This window comes from Sphaerodactylus townsendi, linkage group LG10 (genome assembly GCF_021028975.2).
Source record: "Sphaerodactylus townsendi isolate TG3544 linkage group LG10, MPM_Stown_v2.3, whole genome shotgun sequence".
NCBI lineage: Eukaryota > Metazoa > Chordata > Lepidosauria > Squamata > Sphaerodactylidae > Sphaerodactylus > Sphaerodactylus townsendi.
The window spans coordinates 87,164,173-87,188,510 of record NC_059434.1 but is presented as its reverse complement, the minus strand read 5'-3'; the positions used below and the strand labels follow the sequence as shown (position 1 = coordinate 87,188,510).

General features: G+C 43.5%; 1 protein-coding gene across 1 annotated transcript in view; it reads right to left on the bottom strand.

The window, feature by feature from the left end:
• Positions 1–24,338, bottom strand: part of VAX2 (ventral anterior homeobox 2) — a 53,303-nt gene that overhangs the window by 19,855 nt on the left and 9,110 nt on the right. Inside the window, exon 2 of the mRNA XM_048509822.1 lies at positions 4,469–4,656. Within this exon, the coding sequence (XP_048365779.1) occupies positions 4,469–4,656 (188 nt within the window). The remainder of the gene's footprint in view (positions 1–4,468; positions 4,657–24,338) is intronic.

Sequence of the window (24,338 nt, the reverse complement as noted above, 5' to 3'; positions counted from 1 at the left end):
TTTGAAGCTGTGCGGAATAGCAAAACCCACTTCCAAACAGTTGTGAAAGTGGTTTGAAAACGCATTATTTTGCGTGTGCGGAAGGGGCCATGGTGACTACAGCAAGGAGCTTTCAAGGCGAGTAAGAAGCAGATGTGGTTTGTCACTGCCCGCCTCTTCAGAATGTTGTGCTGCTCAAAAGTTGGTTGTGTGTGTGGAGGGGGGGGGGTTAATTTACTGATAAATTAAACATTATTTAGTTTTTTCAGCTAATAGGGATAGGAGAACTTTAATTGAATGCTGGACTGGAGACCAGGATTCTGTTGAAGCCTTCTCCCCCCCACCCCCGCCCCCAGCCACTGTTTCCCAGGTCTATGTGAAAGTGGATAATGGTGGCAGCATTTTGCGGAGTCTTGGCTGTGAACCACAATCTTTGTTATTGGGTAATACCCAAACCTGAAATTTGCCAGATAAAACAGATGGTGCTCACCCCCTACGCAAGTTCCAGTGTAGTTTCCTTTCAGTTCAGTGGGGCTACTTGTAGACTAGGAAAAGCTGAACCAAAGCCCGGACATGTTGGTAAGAATATGGAAGCTGTTGGACTTGGGCCTGGTGGGAGGAGCCACAACACGGACTGTGTCTGAGCCAGATGGACCCTGTGAGGTGGTCAGCACCTTTAAGGCTATTCCCCCGGGCCTGCTCCTTGACCAGTTTATCATCCCAGTCCACCCCTGCCCAGATGTGTGTTGGTTAGGCTTTAGATCAGCGCCACCAGAACCAGAATACTCTTATCTGGTGAACTGGATTTGTTCCCCTGCTCCTCCACATGAAGCCTGCTGGGCTTCATGTGGAGCCAGTCCCAGTTCTTAAGAACTCTCTCAGCCCCCTGCCCTGCCTCACAAGGTGTCTGTTGTGGGGAGCGGAAGGGGAAAGGAGTTTGGAAGCAGCCTTGAGTCTCCTTATGTAACCCCCATGCTCAGAATGGGTTGACCCAGTAAGGGGTGGAGACCCAAAGCAGCAAGAGGCTGCAGAGCTCATGTAGTTGGAGACCAGGCTACCAGACTCGGACCTTGGTTGTGTAAGCCCTGAACACCTTGTTAAGGTAACTGCAATGTTGTTGGGAACTAGTGGGAAGGGAGTTGTTTATTTTTGCTATGTTGTAAATGTTGGAGTTTATTGTTTCAGGGTTTTTTATGTTTGTAATGGGAAACCTCCTGGAAACCTTCATCATGTTGAAGCCTGTTTATCAAGCCCTTGGAGTCTTCAGGAGCCAACCCATTTGCAGGAAGAAATGGACTTGGCATTACAAGACTGTAAATATAAGGACTTGAAAATGCAACCTGAACAGGACCTTGAAGTGTGATGTTAAATGTTGATGTTATATGTTATATGTTATATGTTAAGAAAGTAAACCATTTTGTTTTTAAAAATTGTTGTTGCAAACTCATTCCAGGTTCTGCCCCACAGAACCCTCAAGCTGAGGTTACACTTACAGGAGTGGAAGGCGGGGTATAAATCCAAACTCTTCTTCTTCTTAACTGGAGACCTGCAGTAGGGAGGGGGAATTGGTAAAGATCCCCCCTTCCACTGGTGCAAATGGTCCATGATGCCCAACAGAGGAGTTCACACGCTTGAGTATGTGTGTGCCGTGCTACATCTGTGTACACACGTTAAGGAGTAGCCACAGAGTGATTATTTCATGGTAACGCTTTCTGTGTGAGAATTCCATTAAGACTAAGACAATCCTCACGTGTTCATGTGCTTGCACATATTTGTGTAAGGTAGAACGGCGTTCAATTGTCTCTCTTGCTCATGGCAATAAATTATGAATTGCTATTACTCTGGTTAATTTTTAAGCCACCCGTCTTAATTGTGATGCTATAAATTAAACAGGCTTCCCCGGTGCTGTCGTCCCAGAATCTCTACGCACCAGAACTTTATTTGCTCCTGGATATCCGCCCTAGCAGTGAATGGCTCCACACTGCAGCCTCTTTCCAGAACTGGGAATGTACCAAGCTGGAGCAATTTCTGCACACTGTGACAGAGGAAATCCCTTCTTTTCAAAGGAATATGCCCAGTGGTGGGATTCAGCAGATTTGCACCACTTTGGCAGAACCGGTTGTTAAAATGGTGCTTGTAAACAATGGGCCTTTCCCCACTTATCTTCTGCTGCGCGCTACTCGGGCCAAGTAGCGCGGGGTCCCGGGGCACTCCCCACTACAGGGGCGGCAACAACGCAGCCGCCCCGATGCTGCAGCTGTCGCGCCCCCTCAGCACGCGTCATTCCTGGCGCTGGAGAAAAGGGCGCCTTTTGACGACGCGCGGGGTCGTGGGGAAGCCAGGGTATGCGCCAGAAATGATGCGCGCAGTGAGTAGCGCGCAGCGACGGTGGTAGAGGGAAAAGTGGGGAAAGGCCCAATCAGTTGTTAAATTACTTGAATCCCACCACTGAATACGCCCTCCCCCTGAAAGGTCTTTTCTAGTTCCTGCTGGGTTTGGTCTCTGTCTCAAGGCCAAAGTACATGACAGCATTGGGCTAGAGGTCAACAAACAAAACAGGGGCAACCCATAACTTGCCAGGAGTTCAAACACATAAAATAAACAAAATTGTTGATAGAAAGGGCCATCGAATCACAGGCAACTTGGGGCCATTTCTGAAGGAGTTCTCTGTGTACGAGTCGTTCAGAGGTCACCTGCCTCTGCATAGCAACCTTGGACTTCCTTGGTGGTCTCCCATCCAAGTGATAACCATGGCTGACCTTTCTTAGCCTCCGAAATCTGACAAGATCAAGCTAGCCTGGGTCGTCCAGGTTAGAACCAAATAACATTATCCTCCCGCAAAATGCGGAGTTGTCAAGAGAAACTGATAGGCTGCCAATGCAAAATAAGATAGCCCCAGGCCAGCCTCGCCACAACTTAGTAGCTAAGTGGTGGCGGGCAGTGGAAACTAAAATACTTTCCCTGGGATTTTCCTGGGAAGCCTTGCAAATGCTGCCTGCTCCTGAAATCTTCTCTCAATTAAAAAGGCGACTGCTAGATCAAGAGTTTCAAGTTCTGCAAGACAAGGCGAGAAGCAATTGTTCCCCCCTCTTTTTTAATATCAAATTTAAAATCAATCACATGGCAGATTATTTGAGTTTACTTCAGGAGCCCAAGCATAGATGGATAATCACTAGGGCTCGATGTAACTCCTTCCCTTGCTCTATGCTACAAGGAAGGTTCCGAAAAATCGACCTGCAAGAGTGGAAATGTCCTCATTGTACCACAGCAGTTCAAACCATGGAACATATATTGCTCGACTGCCCCAAAATCGAGGGATCTAGGACCAGACTTTTTGCTCTTTGTCCTGTAATCTTTAATGAATACTCTGCTGTGGGGAAGATTACGTTTCTACTAAACAATTTCGCCTCCGAGATTTTAACTTTTGTAGCTAGGTTCCTTATAGGAACTTTGAAATGATTACCTGCGATGGTTCTCATGTATGGGATACTTGTTTGGACAATGTTGGCTGTTATATGGATTCTATGCCTAATAAAGGTTTATATATATATATAACTTAGTAGCTAAGCAGGATTGGCCTTGGTTATATTTGGATGGAAGACCACCAAGAAAATCCAGGGTCAGACAATGGCAAAGCCCCTCTGAATGTCTCTGGCCTTAAAAAACCCACTGAAAAAATCTTAAAAACTATTCAAATCTGGTCCAATTAATAAGAAGATATTAATGAACATTTGAATTTTTTTATTTTGATACAACAAAAAATTAAAATTGAAATTTAAGGTAATGAACAAGCTGAATTTTTATATAAGAAATTAGATATCTATTGTCAATTAATGAACTGATTGGGTATTTTTCACATATTGAATTTATATTATAGTTATAATCAAACCTAATGTTGATGAATGGTTTTCATATTTGTGTAGATAATTGTTAATCTTTTTCCTTCTTGTTCTTTAATGTTTATACTCAAAAATGAACAAAATGTATACAGTGTATTGAATTGAATGTATAAACATTATTGTTAAATTAATTGTATTGTTAAACAACTTATTGTTAATTAATTTTAAATTAAAAAAGAAAATAGAGTTGTATATATTGTACAAATGTTACACTATTTCTATTTATTCTCCTTTTTTCAATCGATTGACTCTTTTTTCCTTTTTGAAATAAGACAAAAATATTTCTAATCTTCTACAAATTTAATAATGAACTACGCTTTCTTTTTTTTCAGATTTGGATAAAGAATCACACCCACTCTGTCTAAAACCGTATAGCTAGAAATACTTGTAACAAAGGAGGAAGTCTCCTTTCTTATTGCTCTATTTCTTTATATAATATCAAAGTATATGTTTTTGAACTTTCTTTTTTAAACTTTCAATAAAGAATATTTTTTTAAAAAAACCCACCAAGGGTCACCACGAGCAAGCTGTAACTTGACGGCAAAACGGAAGGTGGCAAAATCTTACAGGCCCCCCTTCCCCACCCTTACCTGCGTCTCAGAGAGGTTCAGCTGTCGGGCGAGCTCTGTCCTTTCTCGGCCCACAACGTACTGGCAACGCTGAAATTCCAGCTCCAACCTGTAGAGCTGTTCGGCAGTAAAAGAGGTCCGGGTCCTCTTGGGCCGATCCAAGTCCAAACCTTTGGGAAGGACGATCTCCCGGATGGTTCCTTTGGCATCTAGAGGGAATCATAAAGACAGAGACTTGAGGGGCGGGCGGTGCCAATGTCCAGCCTGCCAGACAGACATCTGGTGCGCGTCCTCTTGGGGATTCGGGGTTTAGCTCAAAAGCTCTTCTGTCTCTGAAATGTCCGAGCTTACATCGCTGCTTAAAGAAAGGAATTGGGATAAATGTTTGGACAATTAGAAACCTATGGTAGAATATGTATTATTATTGTTATTATTGTTGTTGTTGTTTATTATTATTATTATTATTATTATCATCTCTCTCTCTCTCTCTCTCTCTCTCTCTCTCTCTCTATCTATCTATCTATCTATCTATCTATTTATCTATCAGCTATCTATCATCTATCTATCTATCATCTATCTATTTATTTAACTTAATATACCGCCCCAGCCCGAAGGGGCTCTGGGCGATGTACAACATAAAACATCATACATAAAACATCATAGTATATTAGCTAGAGGAGCGAATCAAAATTATATTGTAAATAATTATACGTACATAAAAAGAAAAAAATGAACTGGTAACTAATGATTTTGAAGGTTAACGGATGTTTAAAATTAAGAATAGAGAAAACTGTGACGTTTACCGATTTATTTATGTTCGTAAAGATATAACTCTGCTTACGTTGCTAAGGACCAAGAAGTATACTTATTTACAACTAATACTCATTGCGGATGAAGTTGGGAGTCCCTGTGATAAATGTAATTATCTATATCTGTAGACTTTGTAACTTTATTTGTTATTGTCGTCGAAGCGTTTTTAAGTACGAATAAAAAACTTTTAAACAGAGAAGGCCCAGCTGTCCCTTTGCTTCACGTTCTGTCTTGGCCCAGCTCAGAATATATTCAACTGTGATGTGCCCCAGAGGAGTCCAGGGAACTCTTGCAAAATAATTCTGTCTATTGCATTTTTTCTATTCGAAGAACGTGAGAAGAGCCCGAAGGGATCATCAGGCCCAAGTCCCCCACCCCCAGCCACAGAGCCAGGATTGTAAGACCACAGTACCCCCAATCCAACCATGGGCCCCCCACCCGTTCCCTCTCATGACCAATCTGGGTATTTCTGTCTCACACAAAATACCCCCAGTCTGGCCTCTTCTCCTTTACAGCTGGGGAAGATTTTTCTCCCACTATCTCATCTTGCAAAAACAGTGTGGGAAAACCATGGTGGGTTTCCCAAAAAGGTTTCAGTTCAACCTCAACCAGGGCTTCAGGGGTAATTTGGAAGGAAGAAGCCCCACCTGGTTTGAAGGTGAACTGAAAAGGGAAAAGAAGAGTCAGGTGTACCAGTTTTGAACTCTCCCGTAAGGTAAAAAGACACCTAGTGGCTGGTGCAACACAGTGCAGCTCCGTGTTGAAATGGGTGGAAATTTGTTTTACAAAGCAAATAGGAAACTTTTTCCAGCAGAGATTTGCTTGCTTTTTGCGGAGTCGAGTAGCATCACCTGCCACTAAGTAAAGGTCAGTACTCCCCGCTCTCCGGCCATAGATTTATGACTCGATGATCAACATGACAGCTAAGATCCTTCAGAATGAGAACAAACTGATTTTTTTTAAAAAAAAAAAATCTGTGTAGTGCATTTGGAGACATTTTGCAATGTCATGTGGGTTTATTCGATTCTGGAATAAATTCTAATGGAAAAAAAAAACAGGTTCTGGGACAGCTGACACACCAACAATTTTATTGCAACGAATCCATTACAGTCTAATTGTTAAGGGATGGGTGCTGTGTGGTTTCCGGGCTGTCTGGCCGTGTTCTAGCAGCATTCTCTCCTGACGTTTCGCCTGCATCTGTGGCTGGCATCTTCAGAGGATCGAAAAGCCTTCGACAATATTGTCGAAAAGCCTTCGACAATACATGTTAAGGGATGCTTCCTCAGAGGAAATTTCCACTGAGCTAAGTTGGAAGTGCACTAGACTGCGCTCCTAAAGGTGCCACAAGACTTTTTGTCATTAAAAAAAATTGTCCGTCCCACTCTGAGCTCCTCACAAACGCTGAATCGTCAAAGAAGCACTCATTAAGCGCACCCCAGATTTCTTTGCTAGATAAGAACAAAATCCAGCTAATTCTGCTTTCTAGTCAGCCCACTGGAAACTCACAAGCCTCGCATGAATGAAGTAGCCTTCTCCTATTGCTTGCCCTTGCATCTGGTACGCTGCTTCTGTAGGTGGAGGTTCCATTGAGTCATTCTGGCTAATTGCTGTTGATCAAAAAGGAATGTTTTTTTTCCTAAGGGGAACAAGTGACCATCTTTACACCTGCAGGGCCAAATTGCACAGATCCTGGGCTCCTAGTACAACCAAGACTTCAGAGGTGGATATCCAGACTGTTGTGTGCATCCATGCAAGAAGAAGAGGAGGAGGAGTTTGGATTGATCCCCCACTTATCTCTCCTGTAAGGAGACTCAAGGTGGCTTACAAGCTCCTTTCCCTTCCTCTCCCCACAACAGACACTTTGTGAGGTAGGTGGGGCTGAGAGAGTTCTCAGAGAACTGGGACTAGCCCAAGGTCACCCAGCAGGGATGTAGGATTGCGGAAACACATCTGGTTCACCAGATAAGCTTCCACCACTCAGGTGGAGGAGTGGGGAATCAAACCCAGTTCTCCAGATTAGAATCCATCTACTCTTAACCATGACACCACGCTGGCTCTACATTCTCACTGGAGATTCCTTCACCACACTTCTCACAATCTTCTGATCATTTTAGCTCCCCTTTCTCAGATCTAGTTAAATCCCCATAGGAGCTGTGGGCTCCTCATTCTATTGTGTAGAAAACTCCTCTATGAAAGCGTCTGCTGTGTTATTTTCCCAAGGCCTGCTCAGTAGCCACACATAAAGAATGTTTTGATAAATCAAGGTCTTCTTGCTCTTCTAGCCACGCACTGTCAGATGACCCTGGCAGCTCACAAGGTGGTCACGATACAATTCCTTGTGTTTGTCTAGTACCTCGCTCCCAGGGGTAGGCTGCCTCTGTCCAAGGAAGTTCCATTAAGGTGTCCCAGGCAACAGCTATTGGTAGACCTATTCTGCAGGGGTTTGCTGGAGTCTGTCTAAAAGCCATATCCAGTGGGAATAAGTTCTACAAATTAACTATGCATTTTGGGACGAAGGATAGTGTTTTGCTTGTCTTGAATTTATTGTCCATAAGTGTCCAGCAGTGTCCACCAGCCTAATGGTGTCGCCCCCCCCCCCCCCGTCTCTGCGGGAAGGGATTCAGGAAGGGAATGGGAAGCCAATCTGAACAGGCCTTCTCAGGGGTCAGAATTTCCTTGCCTGCATTTCTGTTAGTTGAATTGCACTCTCTGTCTGGATTGAAATGGGACACACATGTCCTTTTTACTCCCCCCACAAAGTTTACATTTAGACCATAAAAAAGGATTCACCCAAAGAAGCACCCATCCCAGATGTTTCTATATGAGTCACTGTTCTGCCTCTTAACTAGAAGGAGCAGCAACTCCTGCAGGGACATATCAGACACCCTCCTCCAAGAGCAGGTCATTGTGACTTGCTTCTGCATCAAAATTGACTGAATAGTCCAATTATAGCCCGAAAGGAATTGTGACAGGATTATATCAGGCTCACCATAGAGTGGTCGGAAGGAGACCCGAGAAAGGGGTGAAGGACAGGCAGATGGAAACCCTACAAACAGCACCCCGTGAACAGCTGACTCCCCTTCCACACATGCAGAATAATGCACATTCAATCCACTTTCACAATTGTTTGAAAGTGGATTTTGCTATTCCGCACAATAAAATCCAGCTTCAAAATGCATTGAAAGTGGATTGAAAGTGCATTATTCTGCATGTGTGGAAGGGGCCAAAGAGAACCAAGCTGCAAGCAAGCCTGCAGTCGCATGACTCCCTTGGGTGTGAAAAGGCCAGCCCTTTGAAACACGCTACTATTGCTGCAACTATTAGTAGTAGCAGCTACTATAGCTGCTACTACTATTATTATGATTTCTCTTCCCCAGGCAAGGAAAGCCCTGCTAAAACAGAATGAACACCACCTGATCCACTATCCAGTTTTCCACAATGGCTGGCCAGATTTCTCCAGGGAGTTCACAAGCAGAATACCAAGAAAACAAGCAGCACCTACATTCCAGAGCAACTGAAAAGATTTCCTGCCCAGAACAGCCGTACAACGCCGGTTCAGCAGTATGCTCCCCTGCCCTGTCTCTGGCACCATAGGCTGTTTGTGTTCACTTCACACGGCAGTTACACCCAATCTGAACGCTGTGCCATAGCATCTCATCTGGTATTGCATGAAATTCAAGGGATGCCGTTTGAACAATGTGCCACTTTCTTGGTGATGCTTTTGAAAGTCTTCCTATGCAGGGAAATGCTTGGGGGTCTCCTGGCAAAAACGGGAAAGCAGTAGATTAGTATCTTAAAGACACGGGTTCGAATTCACATGCTGCTGTGAAACTTGTTACAGTCTTGGGCCTGTTGCTTTCCCCCACACCTAACCTACTTCGCAAAGGAAAAGTTATCCCTTCCGCATCACGACTTTCCCTGCCACGTTTTTGATGTATTGCAGGTCTGCATAAGAAATTAAGTGGGAATTGGGGGGGAGTTTTGTGAAAGCTGTAAATGACACACAAGGCCAGCAAATGACACAAAAAATTTAGAAACTCAGAAATGCATAAAATTATGTATGTATTGTAAAAGCCCAAATAAACTCAAAAATACACACATTGCACTCTGGCTGTGTCTAATCGTATATATTAATCTTATATATAATTGAACAACTTAACACTTCTATTTGTATTTACATTTCCTTATTTCTCTGACACAGTTCTTAAAGATACAGTATAAGTCTTCCAACTCTTATAACTAAACATAAGTAATCACTGAGTCCATTCAATTCTTTGTTCAGAAACAAAACTTCAGTTCCATATAGTCCGCACTTCCGCACTTACTGTGTTGTACCGGTTTCTACTCAGGTTCAACTCAGTGTATCCGCTGCAACCGAGTGACGTTTATCGCGCCATTTTGGCTGGGGCGCGACATCCCTATGCAGTTATGAACTTATGACTCACTGGTGGAACAAAGGTCGATAATAAACCCGAGCGAGAATCGAGGGCCTTGTCGAGAAAGCGACGCATCCACTCAACCAATCAGGGCAGCAGTTTAGCGTCGCCAGAGCGGAGAGTCATGGCCAGCGGGCGAAGTAGCGGCTTTTAATCTGGTTAGCTCCACGTTTTGAAGCTCACGATGCTCGAGATCGTTTCAAACAGCAGTTAAACTGGAAAATTTTGTAAAGCGGTAGCTCGAGGCGGTAGTTAACGCGTCGTACATGCTAGCCAGCTTCAGGCGATGCAGGCTTCAACAAAATAAACGTTCCGGCTTCCGCCCATTAACTGGCCAAAATCCACGGTCAGTGGCTCGTTTAGGGTAGTCCGCCCATGGCTTCCGGTTCCAGGGGCCAAAGGGAAGTTGCGGACAGCCAGGAATAAGTAACCCCCCATTGAAGGGAACCGGAGGTGGAGCCTTCACTCGCTTGCTGGTCACGGGCACCCATGGCCCTAATTCTGTGGGTTCTGCATAGAAACATCTTGCGCGTATAGAGCGTTTTTTGTGCGTCTTCCTCGAGTGGCTATGCCAGGTAATGTTTCAAACAGCTTCAGCATCAGTTCTTTTGAGGGCTTCTAATGGGTATATTGGCTCCCATGGGAGCAGGCAACTCTTAACAGAGAGCCAATATACCCATTAGAAGCCTCTGATGAAGGATGTTGAACATACTAACATACTGAAGATACTGCTGATTCTATATCTTGAGCGATTTCTATAATAGAACCTAGAATTGGAAATATGGACTATATGGAACTGAAGTTTTGTTTCTGAACAAAGAATTGAATGGACTCAGTGATTATTTATATTTAGTTATAAGAGTTGGAAGACTTATACTGTATCTTTAAGAACTGTGTCAGAGAAATAAGGAAATGTAAATACAAATAGAAGTGTTAAGTTGTTCAATTATATATAAGATTAATATATAAGATTAGACACAGCCAGAGTGCAACGTGTGTATTTTTGAGTTTATTTGGGCTAATGTTGACATTGCACTCTTAAAGATAGTTGTGTATTGTAAAAGCAACGTATTTTACCTTGTAGTACCATAAACACACACAATAAAAGAAAAAGAACATTTCAGATTGCTTCTCTGGTATGAAGGTAGGGCCAAACAATTTTTTTATGTGGATTTCCAGATCGCAAGGGGCACTTTGCCTCTAACCTTAGCGACGTGGGAAGGATAACTGTATTGTGAGGCTATGGTGAAATTCCCCCCTGAGTATTTTAGGGGACAGGCAAAATTAAACTGTGATAAATTGTGATAAATAAATAATACCATGTGACCCAGATAGGTTTGCTTATAGCAACATCAAGCATCAATATGGTACCTTTGTCTGCTGTGGCCATCTTGCTGTAATCGTTACAGCAAACCCATTTGGTAGGCCCTTATTTTCATTCCCATGATGCTGATGAGGAGGCTAAGGGGTTAATCCAGTGGTGGGATTCAAATAATCTAACAACTGGTTGTTTACAAGCACCATTTTAACAACTGGTTCTGTAGAAGTGTTGCAAACCTGCTGGATCCCACCACTGGGTTAATCCCAGAAATCTAGTAAAATCGGAGCAGAAATTTGTTTCTAATGGACAGGATGGGGGCGCTGCCTGTTTGGAATCACAATCTCTTGACTTTCCACAAACTACCTTGTTTCCCCTAATATAAGACATCCCCGAAAAATAAGACATAGTAGAGGTTTTGCTGAAGTGCGAAATATAAGGCATCCCCCGAAAGTAAGACGTAGCAAAGTTTTTGTTTGGAAGCATGCCTGACGAACTGAACACAGAAAAATAAGACATCCCCTGAAAATAAGACATAGGGCATCTTTGGGAGCAAAAATTAATATTAGACACTGTCTTATATTCGGGGAAACACGGTATGCAACACTGAATTATTCCAGAGGGCTCTTTCTACACTAAATTTACTTGTATAAACTACTGGGGTGTGTGGCCAATACTACTGTGTACAGTTTGCTGTAAGTTCAATTCTTCTTTGCAATCCTGCATCAGTTTGTATCCATGCTTCGCCTCAATTTTATTTTGTTTTGTTTTGTTTAGGTATCTGGTTGGTTCTGCATCCCAAATCCTCTTTCATTGTTTATTGACAGTCCCACCCATCCATTGCACTGATTCACTTTAAAAAGCCAAAAAGTCCAAATTGAGAAAGGTGGACTATAAATCAATCAATCAATAAATCTCAGCGCCCATTCCACCCCAGAACAGTGATCTTTCAGTTTTTAAATATACTTTGAGTTTTGTGTTGTTTTTGTTTTATTTTTCAACTGAAGTCTCTGCCTCCATGTTGAAAAACTTGCTTGCAATAGCGATAATTTCCTAACGCTAGGATTCTGTCTCATTAAGAAAAAGTACCATTGCTACTAATTCATTAATTTAAAATATGTCAGGGTCTGCCTGTCTCCCAACAATTATGCACATGAAAACCACATAACAAAAAACTTCAATCACAAAGCCAACAAACGAGCCGCAGGCATAGACCTATAGAGCCACCCTAGCGCAGTGCGGGAGTGTCAGTCAGACTAGAATTTGGGAAAGCGATTCAGGTCCCATGCTGTCATGGAAGTCTGCTGGGTGACTTTGAACCACTCTCTACCAAATCTACTTGTTCCATGACCTCAAGGACCATTGTGAGGGTAAAATAGAGGATAGGAGAATGACTTGAGCAGTTTTAGATTTCCACTGGGCACAAAAGTAAGAAAGTAAAAAGGACTAGCAGAAGAGTTCATTTCTCTACAGGGCAGCCATTCACAGCTCCTTCACACATGAGATCTTTCCTACCAGGATGTAGACATTTGGGTTTCTAAGAGTGGGGGATCATGTTTGGATAAAGCCCCGATCAAGCTCTTGGCTGCTGCAGACACCCGCTGTCCACAGAATTCAGATTGCCTTCCCGTGGTGGCCAATCAAGGATCCATGGATTTCCAACATCCTGGCAGTCCTATGTGGGTCTGGTGACAATGGGAATGTTTTTCCTGTATTGTCAGAGAGCTTTCCACTCGGCCGGAATCATCTGGGAGTGCTGTTCCTTGGTTTCAGGGCTGTATGCCGTGTTCCTGGCATTCTCCTCCTGAGTGCTCCCACTAGTGACCTTGCTATCTGCATTGTTACTCCCATGCTATAGACTTCATTGGTACTCATACTTCTATTCAGATGCCCTCAACTATTAACCTGGTTGTCTTCTTTGTTACTCACAGACAATGTTTCTTCACCCACCCTGGACATTCCAATCAGGAATATATCCTCTGAAGATGCTGCGAGCCACAGATGCAGGCGAAACGTCAGGAGAGAATGCTGCTAGAACATGGCCATACAGCCCGGAAACCACACAGCACCCCAATGTTTTTCCTGCCCAAAATATGTCCATATCAGGAATCTGCCCCAGAGATATCCCTTTGGTTTGGCTCTCTCCCCTCCTAGATAATGAGTAGTGAAGTTGCTATGTATTTATTTAATTTAATTTATATGCCTTTCCCATATGGGCTCAGGATAGCTAACAACATTAATAATTCTCTGTCTGTCTGTCTGTCTGTCTGTCTGTCTGTCTCTCTCTCTCTCTCTGTGAGATGGATTGACTCCCCAAAGGAAGCCACCACCCTCTCAATCTGCAAGACCTGGGCAAGTATGTTAACAATGGGATGTTTTGAAGGACACTGACCCAAAGGGTCGCCATGGGTTGGAAATGGCTTGAGGTCATGGAACATACGCATTTCTGAACATTCCAAGTCCGTCACTGTAGCTCTGGTTAGGTGATTATATGGTTCCTGATCCTGTGCGCATGGCCAATTAGGAATGGGTTGGGGGGTGAGGAATAGGATCGACCCCCTGCCTTCCACCTCCAGATATTCAGGGGCTTTTATGTTGGAGAGAGAATGGCTTTTGGCAGATTTGGCTGTCTTTCTACTCTGTGTTTGTTTTTACTTTCTTAATGGATTTGTGGTGTTGTGTGCCCTTTCAGCTTGTCGCTGTGTCATTAGCTGACTTGGATCAAGGAGATAAGGTGGATTATAAATATTTTAAATCAATAAATACGGTCTGGATTTTTTTTTAAATTCACGATTCAATCATCTTGCATGTTGCAGCTCTGTCTGCCTTTGCAAATCACCCTGCATGCTTAGAATGAAGCCAGGTACATAACTACTTTGATTACTCCTGCTATTAATAAATACCAAATATTGAGAGCCAGCGTGGTGTAGTGGTTAAGCACAGGTAGATTCTAATCTGGAGAACCAGGTTTGATTCCCCACTCCTCCATCTGAATGGCGGAGGCTTATCTGGTGAACCAGATGTGTTTCCGCACTCCTGCATTCCTGCAAGGTGACCTTGGGCTAGTCATAGTTCACTCTGAACTCTCTCAGCCCCACCTGCCTCACAAGGTGTCTGTTGTGGGGAGAGGAAGGGAAGGAACTTGTAAGCCACCTTGAGTCTCCTTACAGGAGAGGAAGGTGGGATATAAATCCAAACTGTTCTTCTTCATCATCCATAGGCTATAATAATAATAATAATAAGCCTTTATTTGGCATAACAATAATCATAAAAACCTGAGATAAAAGGTACACAAATACAAAGGTTTAAGATAGAATATAAATTATTGATTGTGCATCACCTCCAGTAAAAATCGTGCTACCAATTCACAAGTTTCATTGTCAGAATTGTCCAGAAGGAAAGGAAGTCTACCTGATTCTCCCATTTCACTAGGTATCCTAGAAAGAATATTGGAATATTTTGATCTGATATTAGCAAATTTAGGGCAGCAAAGCAGTTGATGTGCCAATGTTTCAATTTGTTGTTCACCACAAGAGCACACCCTTTCGCTCATTTCCAAGTTGTTAAATCTACCACGCAATAAAGTGGAGGGATAGGATATATGTTTATCCTTGAAGCCACCAACAGAACCCTGCCCTGCCCTGTTGTTTGTAACCTGGAGTATAAATCTCTCTTCTCTGGAGAGACAGTTCTGTGCATCTGCTGAAATGCGAGAATAAACGTTCTTAGCATTTGTGGTGCTGCTGAGCTCCAGCATAATTTTCCTGGGCGCAAGCCGGCATCTAACAGACAGCCTAGTAAACAGGGTGTCAACTCTGATCCTTGCAATGCAAAGTATCTGCCTCGCGACCCACTCCAACTGAAGACAACAACAACAATCAGATCCCCATGAATGCCGGCAGGTTTGCAAAGCGAATTCCTTCCCATCAGGGGAGATATAATGAAGGCAAAGCCGGAGAATGAAAGAAGTTCAGGCAGCTTCAAGGAAGGAAGGAAGGAAGGAAGGAAGGAAGGAAGGAAGGAAGGAAGGAAGGAAGGAAGGAAGGAAGGAAGGAAGGAAGGAAGGAAGGAAGGAAGGAAGGAGGGAGGGAGGGAGGGAGGGAGGGAGGGAGGGAGGGAGGGAGGGAAGGAAGGAAGGAGGGAAGGAAGGAAGGAAGGAAGGAGGGAGGGAGGGAGGGAGGGAGGGAAGGAAGGAAGGGAAGGAAGGAGGGAGGGAGGGAGGGAGGGAGGAAGGAAGGAAGGAAGGAAGGAAGGAAGGAAGGAGGGAGGGAGGGAGGGAGGGAGGGAGGGAGGAAGGAAGGAAGGAAGGAAGGAAGGAAGGAAGGAAGGAGGGAGGGAGGGAGGGAGGGAAGGAAGGAAGGAAGGAAGGAAGGAAGGAAGGAAGGAAGGAAGGAAGGATCCTTATTACAGAAGATACATGTTTGACTGTGGATGAGAGCATTTTGCGTTCCTGTGTTCAGGAGAAAGGTTGGCTGATGGGGTTTGTGTTGGGATTTTGCCATTGTCTGTCACAACTCACTTATAAAAGGGACCACTGTTTGCATATAAACAAGTTGCTGGTCACTGTTTATAACCTGGTCTATGGATTAGCTATTGGTCAGTCAGATAGCCACTGCTCTCATGATGTTAGCGAGCGCATACAGCTGAACTGAAGTTATAAACTCTGTTTCTTTGTTTGAGCAGACATGGCACCAGAGAGGAGACGCGAGGTACTAGAGACATCCTGTGAAACAGCAGATAGGCAGCAAGATGTAACCAAATGAACAGTAATGTAGATGTGTCACAGGAAAGAAAGGATTTCTTATTGTATCCCCACACAAACACACCCAACAACATATATACATACACACACACCCCCAACAGTTTGTAAAAGTAGTTGAAAGGGTCTTCCTGAGGAAGTCAGGAAGGATCCCCCACTTCCATCTTTCTACAGAACATGCAAAACAGACATATTCAGGAGACCATTTTTGTAAAGAGATTAGAAACAGAGCAGAAGGAAATAGCCTAGAAGGTCAGTTTAAAAGAGAACGTGATTGTAGTCTACTGCAGGTATTATTGTAGGTATTATCAATTTATAAGGGAGTATGATTGTAGTCTACTTCAAGTATTATTGTAGGTATTACCAATTTATAAGGGAATATGATTGTAGTCTACTGCAAGTATTATTGTAGGTATCATTTTATAAGAGAATATGATTGCACTCTAAGTATTATTGTAGGTATTATCAATTTATAAGAGAATATGATTGTAGTCTACAAGTATTATTGTAGGTATTATCAATTTATAAGGGAATATGATTCTAGTCTACTGCAAGTATTATTGTAGGTATTATCAATTTATAAGAGAATATGATTGTAGTCTACTCTAAGTATTATTGTAGGTATTATCAATTTATAAGGGAATATGATTGTAGTCTACTCTAAGTATTATTGTAGGTATTATCAATTTATAAGGGAGTATGATTGTAGTCTACTTCAAGTATTATTGTAGGTATTACCAATTTATAAGGGAATATGATTGTAGTCTACTTCAAGTATTATTGTAGGTATCATTTTATAAGAGAATATGATTGTACTCTACTCTAAGTATTATTGTAGGTATTATCAATTTATAAGAGAATATGATTGTAGTCTACTTCAAGTATTATTGTAGGTATTATCAATTTATAAGAGGATATGATTGTAGTCTACTCTAAGTATTATTGTAGGTATTATCAATTTATAAGAGAATATGATTGTAGTCTACTGCAAGTATTATTGTAGGTATTATCAATTTATAAGGGAATATGATTGTAGTCTACTCTAAGTATTATTGTAGGTATTATCAATTTATAAGGGAATATGATTGTAGTCTACTGCAAGTATTATTGTAGTGTTAAGTATTATCAATTTATAAGGGAATATGATTGTAGTCTACTCTAAGTATTATTGTAGGTATTATCAAATTATAAGGGAAAATTATTGTAGCCTACTACAATGGTTGTTATAGATATCAATTTATAAGGAAATGTGGTGGTAGTTTACTTCAATTTTTATTATAGATATTATTGTAGGTATTATTGTAGGTATTATCAATTTATAAGGGAATATGATTGTAGTTTACTGCAAGTATTATTGTAGGTATTATCAATTTATAAGGGAATATGATTGTAGTCTACTGCAAATATTATTGTAGATATTATCAATTTCTAGGGGAAAAATATTGTAGCCTACTACAATGTTTGTTATAGATATCAATTTATAAGGAAATGTGGTGGTAGTTTACTTCAATTGTTATTGTATACATCAGTTTATAAGGGAATATGACTGTAGTCTACTCTACTACAATGATTATTGATCTATTGTCAATTTATAAGGGAGGAGTGTGATTTTAGTCTACTGCAATTATTATTATAGGTATCATTACTGCAGATAGTATCACAGTATAGGGGAATGGGCTTTTAAAAATATTATTTGATTTATATGCCACCATTCTCCTATAATGGGCTCAGGTTGGGTTTTAAAAAATCAGTTTAAAATGCAGCACTATTAAAACTTCAGTGGCACCATAAAATAAATCTAAGGGGGATGGGGTGTGGGAAAGGAAATGGGAAAAGGGAAAATCAAGAGGTCTCAAACAGGGGAAGCCCCCTCCCCCCCCCAATGCTTATTGTTTATTGCAATTGTTACTGCAGGTATTGTTTTGCTTTTTTGCATAGCTTCCAACCCTGGTCATTCCACTTTCTGCATTGTTTATAGTACACCTTGCCTTCCATAGGGTCCCCCCCCCCCCTTGGGTGGTTTTGTAATTCTGTGGTCCTAGTCCTACTGTTCATTGGTCATTTGGTGTTGTCTGCCTCACAGCTTTCGGTCTTGATATCCAACTTGCGCCATAGCAAGACAGGCTGGTTACAAAGGAAATACATAAATTTGAACAAAATTTCCAGAGGAAATCATTTGACATTAGCAGATCAGGAATCCCAACCAAAGAAGACTATCAAAGGCAGACATTTGGAGAGAAATATTTCACGAATCTGTGCCAGTGAATTACAACGAAAGCAGAAAACTGCTCCATTGTGAGCAGCCCTGCCAGAGTCCTGGGGTTTGGCCAGTGAAAATGGAGTAATTTTGCCACCCAAATATTATCAGAGAGGCTTGTTCTTAGGAGTGACCTTTCCTTTGGGAGGGGAAAGGGTTGAAGAAGCGAGAAGGGGTTGTTTTTACCTTGTCCCACTTGCCTGGGCCAGCACCTGAATTTGATTTCATGTGATTGACAGACAGAACTGAAAAGGTGCTCACCAATGACCCATCGTCCTGGAGAAAAGCGACTAGTGGGATGCCACAGGGTTCTGTCCTGGGTCCAGTGCTGTTCAATATTTTTATCCATGACTTGGATGAAGGAATAGAGGGCATGCAAATCAAATTTGCAGATTTCACCAAATTAGAAGGGGTAGAACTCAGATTAGAAAGCTGGGCCAAAACTGACATGAACTTCAACAGAGATATTTATTTATTTTATTTATTTATTTCTTAGACTTTTGTACCGCCCTATCCCCGAAGGGCTCCGGGCGGGTTACAACATATAGAAATAACAATGTAAGATAGCTAAAACATTTAAAAGCAGCGATAAAAACCATAAGAACTAATGCTAATAATTAGAATGGTGTCCAGCATTCTATTGTTTAAAGTTCCCTCCCCCCAAAAGGGAGGAATGGCGAGTCTCATTGGGTGACAAATGGCCCAGATGTCAGGGGCCAAAAGAGGGGGGGCACCATCAGCGGCCGGTTCCTCCAAAGGTAAATGTAAGATGCTTCATTCAGGCAGAAAAAAAATGAAATGCACAGATATAGGATGGGGGAGACCTAGCTTGAGAACAGTACATGTGAAAGGGATCTGGGAGTCTATCTAGGTAGACCACAAACTGAGTCAGCAGTGTTGTGCAGCAGCCAAGAAAGCCAATGCAATTATGGGCTGCATAGTGTCTAGATGGAGGGACGTAATAGTACCACATATTCTGTGTTGGTCTGACCTCAGCTGGAATACTATGTCCAGTTCTGGGCACCACAATTCAAGAAGGATATTGACAAGCTAAAACCCATCCCATGATGTATGACTGAAATGGCACACGTCTAGAGTCCATGTGCCCCATCCAGTTTCTTCCCAGGGTGAGGATGTTTAGGTTGGAGGCCAAGGTCTGGAGGAGTTGAGCGGCAGTGACTATGATAGTCATGTTTAAACATGTTGGAGGAATGTCTAACGTTGGGAGGGAGCAAGTTGCTCTAGAGACCAGGACAGTCATGGAGGTGCAGGAAAAGACGTTCCACCTAAACATTAGGAAGAACTTCCTGATGGTCAGGGCTGTTAGACAGTGGAATATGCTGCCTGGGCGGGTGGTAGAGTCTCTCTCACCGGAGGTTTTTAAACAGAGGCTGGAAGGCCATCTGCTTTGATTGTGTCTTCCTGCATGGCTGGGGGTTGGACTAGATGGCCCTTGGGGTCTCTTCCAGCTCTAGGATTGTATTCTATGATTCTATGGGCAGGAGGTGGTTTTTCTGAACTTGCTTGCTGGAGAGCAGGGTCATGATCTGGCTCACGTATGCTACTATCACATAGTATGAATCTCAGAGCTGCACCCCCCCCCCCCCGCCGCCGCCCCCTACACCTTTCCTCTCCAGTTTTGGGAGGAAACTAGCTCCATAATGTGCTAACCAGAGGTTTTTATTGGGAAAATAACAGTGTTTTTTAAATTTCTTTCTCTTCACAAAGATCATCCCAAATTAAGGCTACTTCTCAAATGGCACAGGAAGGAAGGAAGGAAGGAAGGAAGGAAGGAAGGAAGGAAGGAAGGAAGGAAGGAAGGAAGGAAGGAAGGAAGGAAGGAAGGAAGGGAAGGAAGCACGAATTGACAGAGGACGGATTTGACGGACTTTGAAGCATTATTTGAGAAAGAAGAGAAAACTCCCCAGCATTAGTTGTCCCTGGAAGAAGCAGCCCATTTCACATTAGCAGAACTACTCTAGAGTAACCTCCCTCTCCCCCCCCCCACAATTTAGGACCCAAAGACAATGCCCAAGCTTTGGAGCTCTCTGCAAGACTTCCCCCTGCTGGGGCTGACCCCTCAAGTGGATCTGTGTGTCGACAGAGAGGCATTTGATCAATGCTACAACCGTCTGATGCTGTCCTTGGCTTTTGTTCAGCTGCCTCTCCCCAGAGGCCAAGCAAGGGCACCGCATTTCAAACCTGTCCTCCTTCCGCTTTGCCCTCCTCTTATTTATTTATTTTTAAAACCCAGCCTAATGAAGATCTTAGAGACCAATAAGATTTGGACGGAATGAGGTTTCAATATTTGGACGGAACGAGCTTCCCTTCCTGATGAAAAGGCCTTGAGAACTGGGGGGGGGGGGGGCGAGCCTGTGCCATTTTGATTGGTCCTAGTTGTTGATTTATGTTTTTGGCTTCTACTTTGGATCCTAATGGGGGGTTGGGGGCAGCCGTGGCCTTTGGTAGATTTCTGATTCAGTTGAAATTGAAGAGGAACCAGATCTCCAGGGTGTGAGCTCAGGGCTCAAGATCCAGTTTCGATCGCTGAACATTTTTACCCTGGAAATCTTACTGGTTCTAAAGTGCTGCTGCTGCTGGACTCCAATCTTATTTGAGACGATTTTTGTTTTGTTTGTTTCCATTATTTGACGTCCAGCTTTATCATTTGGACTCCAGGGGGACTGTAGTCACCACCCAGCCCCGTCTTCTTAGTCTGCAGAACAGATTGCAGGAAAGCTAATTCAGGGCGGGGGGGGGGGGGGGCTACCCCTACCCAAAACTGTCCATAGCTGAGAGCACAGAAGAGCCCTTTAGAGACTGGGATAGTCCAAAAAGAAAATGTAGTAGAAGGGGTGAAGGAGAAGCAAAATGCATGCCTCAGAAGCACCATTCCTGAGCCTTACTCTCGAGTAGGTGTGCTGCCCTAATAAGTTTTGGATTTGGAGCCCACCCACTGGACTCAGCCCCAGGGACCCGACCACACTTGGAAAAAGTCACCCATGTGAAGCCAAGAACACGGATCCACCCCCCCCCCCAATTTTTTTTCCAAGTGGATATTGGCATTTGCCTCTGATTTAGTGTCACGGTCATCACTGCAGCCTGACGGGCATGTATGTATCCTTATCTCATGCACTGCATAACCTAAACGCATATATGTTAACCTCTCTTCAACTTACTTTACAGTCAGCAGCAATGACATTGCATATTTATGTGCCATTGGGTAGCCAGACGCCATCCACATTTTTAAATGGGTTCTTTTTTTATATAATTGGTATTTAAATTATGTTTTAATGTATGTTTTAACCTTGTTGTGAACCGCCCTGAGCCCTCAGGGGGAGGGCGGTATATACAATTAATAATAAATAAATAAATAGATTATTAGAGATTGAATCGGAGGTTCATTAGGAACCCGAGCAGGATAAGTGAGTAGTACTTATTCAAGATTACGAATTTATGATGCAGTCCTAGTAACCAAGTGTTTTGTTGAAAGGACCGATAAATATATGTTTAATTTTATGGACCAATTACATTTTTATTCCTAGGCACTTGTTAAAAAGGGCCCTGTTTGCAAGCCAGACAGCGGCACCCCCAAACAAAACAAAACAAAACCTTGCTGCTCGGCTTCCCTCTGTTCACCTCCCTTCTGTTCTGAGCCAACTTTTCTTTTTGTTAGTTGTCGCTTGCAGAGAAGCCAAGGCTGGCCCTGTCTCTGGGCTGGTTTCTCTCCGGCCTTCCACCAAAAATCCACCCAGGTGGAGAAAACAGCACAGAAGAAACAAATAGAGTTCGTGCAACCCCCTGGCTGCACTTGGGGTTTGTTTTGTGTTCCTTATGTAGCCCCCACCCCAGTGGAAATCTACTCGAAATGGGGAGATCCGGTATTATTATTATTGTTGTTATTGTTATTGTTATTGTTATTGATTTCATAGCTGCCAGTTCTTTAGTTGGTTGTTGGCCGTTGGTTGTTGGCTCTCTCAGAGGCCTAGGAAGTTGCAACTTATCGGCGTATTATTATTATTATTTATTAAATTTGGCACACCGCCCACACCCAAGGGCTCTGGGCAGTGTACTAGATAAAACCGAAACAATAACTAATACAAGGATAAAACCAATGCAAGAACACATAATCCACAATTAAAAGTACATTAAAGAATTGCAAGATCCACATCACGGATCCACATCACATCAAAGTAGCATTTTAGAGACCAACAAAATTTCTGGGCTGGGGGGCTTTCCTGAGTCCAAGTGCCCTTCATTAGGGAAAAGGATGTTAGTCTAAAACTCAAAGAAGGTGTTAGATTTGAGTCCAGCGGTCAGAGACTGTCAAAAGTCCCTTGGTTAGATACTCCCTTCTTTGGATTGGGTAAAAGAAGTATTTTTTCTTGAGTCTGGGGTTTAAGCAAACAAACAATTGGGGGTGGGGGTGGGGGTCTACTTCCAACTTGCAAGATTTTGCAATAAGAAATTTGCCTGTGCTGTTAGCCAGGAGGCAATTTCCCACCCTTTGCAACCAGAAATTATGCCAGCGATTGATCAGAACCAGAAAGATGCCAGCCATAGATGCAGGCAAAACGTCAGGAGAAAATGCTACTGGAGAACGGCTACACAATCAGAAAACCCACGACACCCTAGTGATTCCAGCTGTGAAACCCACAGTAAATCATGACTTTGCAGCCTTGCTGCTTCTCTCTCTAAAAATGCTAAAATAATGCATCTAGGAGGAAAATCCTCCTTGCTGTTATGGAAACCACTGTAAACCTAATCTTGTAATGTATAGTAACAGCCGCAAACCTAATCTTGGTCATGTCTACTTAGAAGTAAGCCCCCATCAACTTTACACTGCTATCCGACAAAAGGGACCCAGTAGTTTTTGGGGAGGTCCCAAGTCAACAAAGCCAGGATTGTAGCCGGAGTTGGTGTGTGGCTCATTAGCAGAGCGCGCAGAAGGTCCCAGGTTCAATCCCGGCGGCGTCTCCACTTGGAAAGGACCAGGGGATGGGAAAGACCTCCACTTGAAACCATGGAAAGCGGCTGCCAGTCTGAGCAGGCGATACCCGATCTCCCTGGACACAGGATGGGGCCCAAGGCCCCTCCCTTCCGCACATGCAGAATAATGCACTTTCAATCCACTTTCAATGCACTTTTGCAGCTGTGCGGAATAGCAGAATCCACTTGCAAACAATTGTGAAAGTGTGGATTGAAAGTGCGTTATTCTGCATGTGTGGAAGGGGCCCAAGCCAAACACAGAGGCTGGGTCCGCCTGCCCTGCTCCCTCTTTGGGTTTGCCTGCCCCCCCCCCAGCCTTTCTTCCCTTCCCTCTTCCCTCCCTAAGGCCAGAAACCAGGGGATCCCTACAGCTGGACACATCCCACAGTGCTACCTGGATCTCTTTCACTCGCTTGGGATCTTAGATTTCAGCCTAGGTCAGGGTAGGGAACCATGCAGCTTTCCAGATGTTCACAGGAGCTACACTTCCCATCAGTTTTCTACCAGCATGGCCAATTGGCCATGCTGACAGAGGCTGATGGGAATTGTAGTTCCTGAACATCTGGAGAGCCGCAGGTTCCCTACCCCTGGTCTAGAAGCAAGTTTGATCCCTGAGGAAATGCTGGGCGGCTAAACGGACCTGGGCGCATTACAAATCCGCAGCAGTGGCGCCCACCGATCCCGAAGACTGTCGCGCAAGGAAAATGCGCAACCCATCTTTTTCCTGCAGTCCCACGCCGATTCTGACATATCCACCCCATGTGCCTTGAGCTCCTGCAAGCCAGCCTTGTTGTGTGCCTCCTGGAAGCCCCATTCACACCTTGCAGTGAACAGCTCACTTGATTTTTCTTCACACGGGTTGAGCAGAGTTTTCATAGTTTTCATGTTACATCGAATGCATTTGTCACCGAGCCTGTGATTTGCAGCGCAAGTGTTTCCTAAGAGCGGTGGACTCTAATCTGGAGAACCGGGTTGGATCCTGGCGGATTCTTAATCAGGTGAACTGGATTTGTTTCCCTGCTCCTCCACATGAAACCTTCTGGATGACCTTGGGCCAGTCTTAGTTCTCTCTGAACTTTCTCAGCCCCACCGACCTCACAAGGCGTCTGTTGTGGGAAGGGGAAGCGAAAAGGAGTTTGTAAGTCCTTATAGGAGAGGAAGGTGGACTACAAATCTAAACACTTCTCCTTCAGTTTTTGAGCGTTGACGTGCTAACTGTGGTTGTTTTTTCCTTCTGAAGAGGCGCCTGTCCGCCCTGGTGATGGCGTATCTTTCCGTCTCGATCTCTCTTTTTAGTGATTCTCTTTCGCTGGGCATCTAGG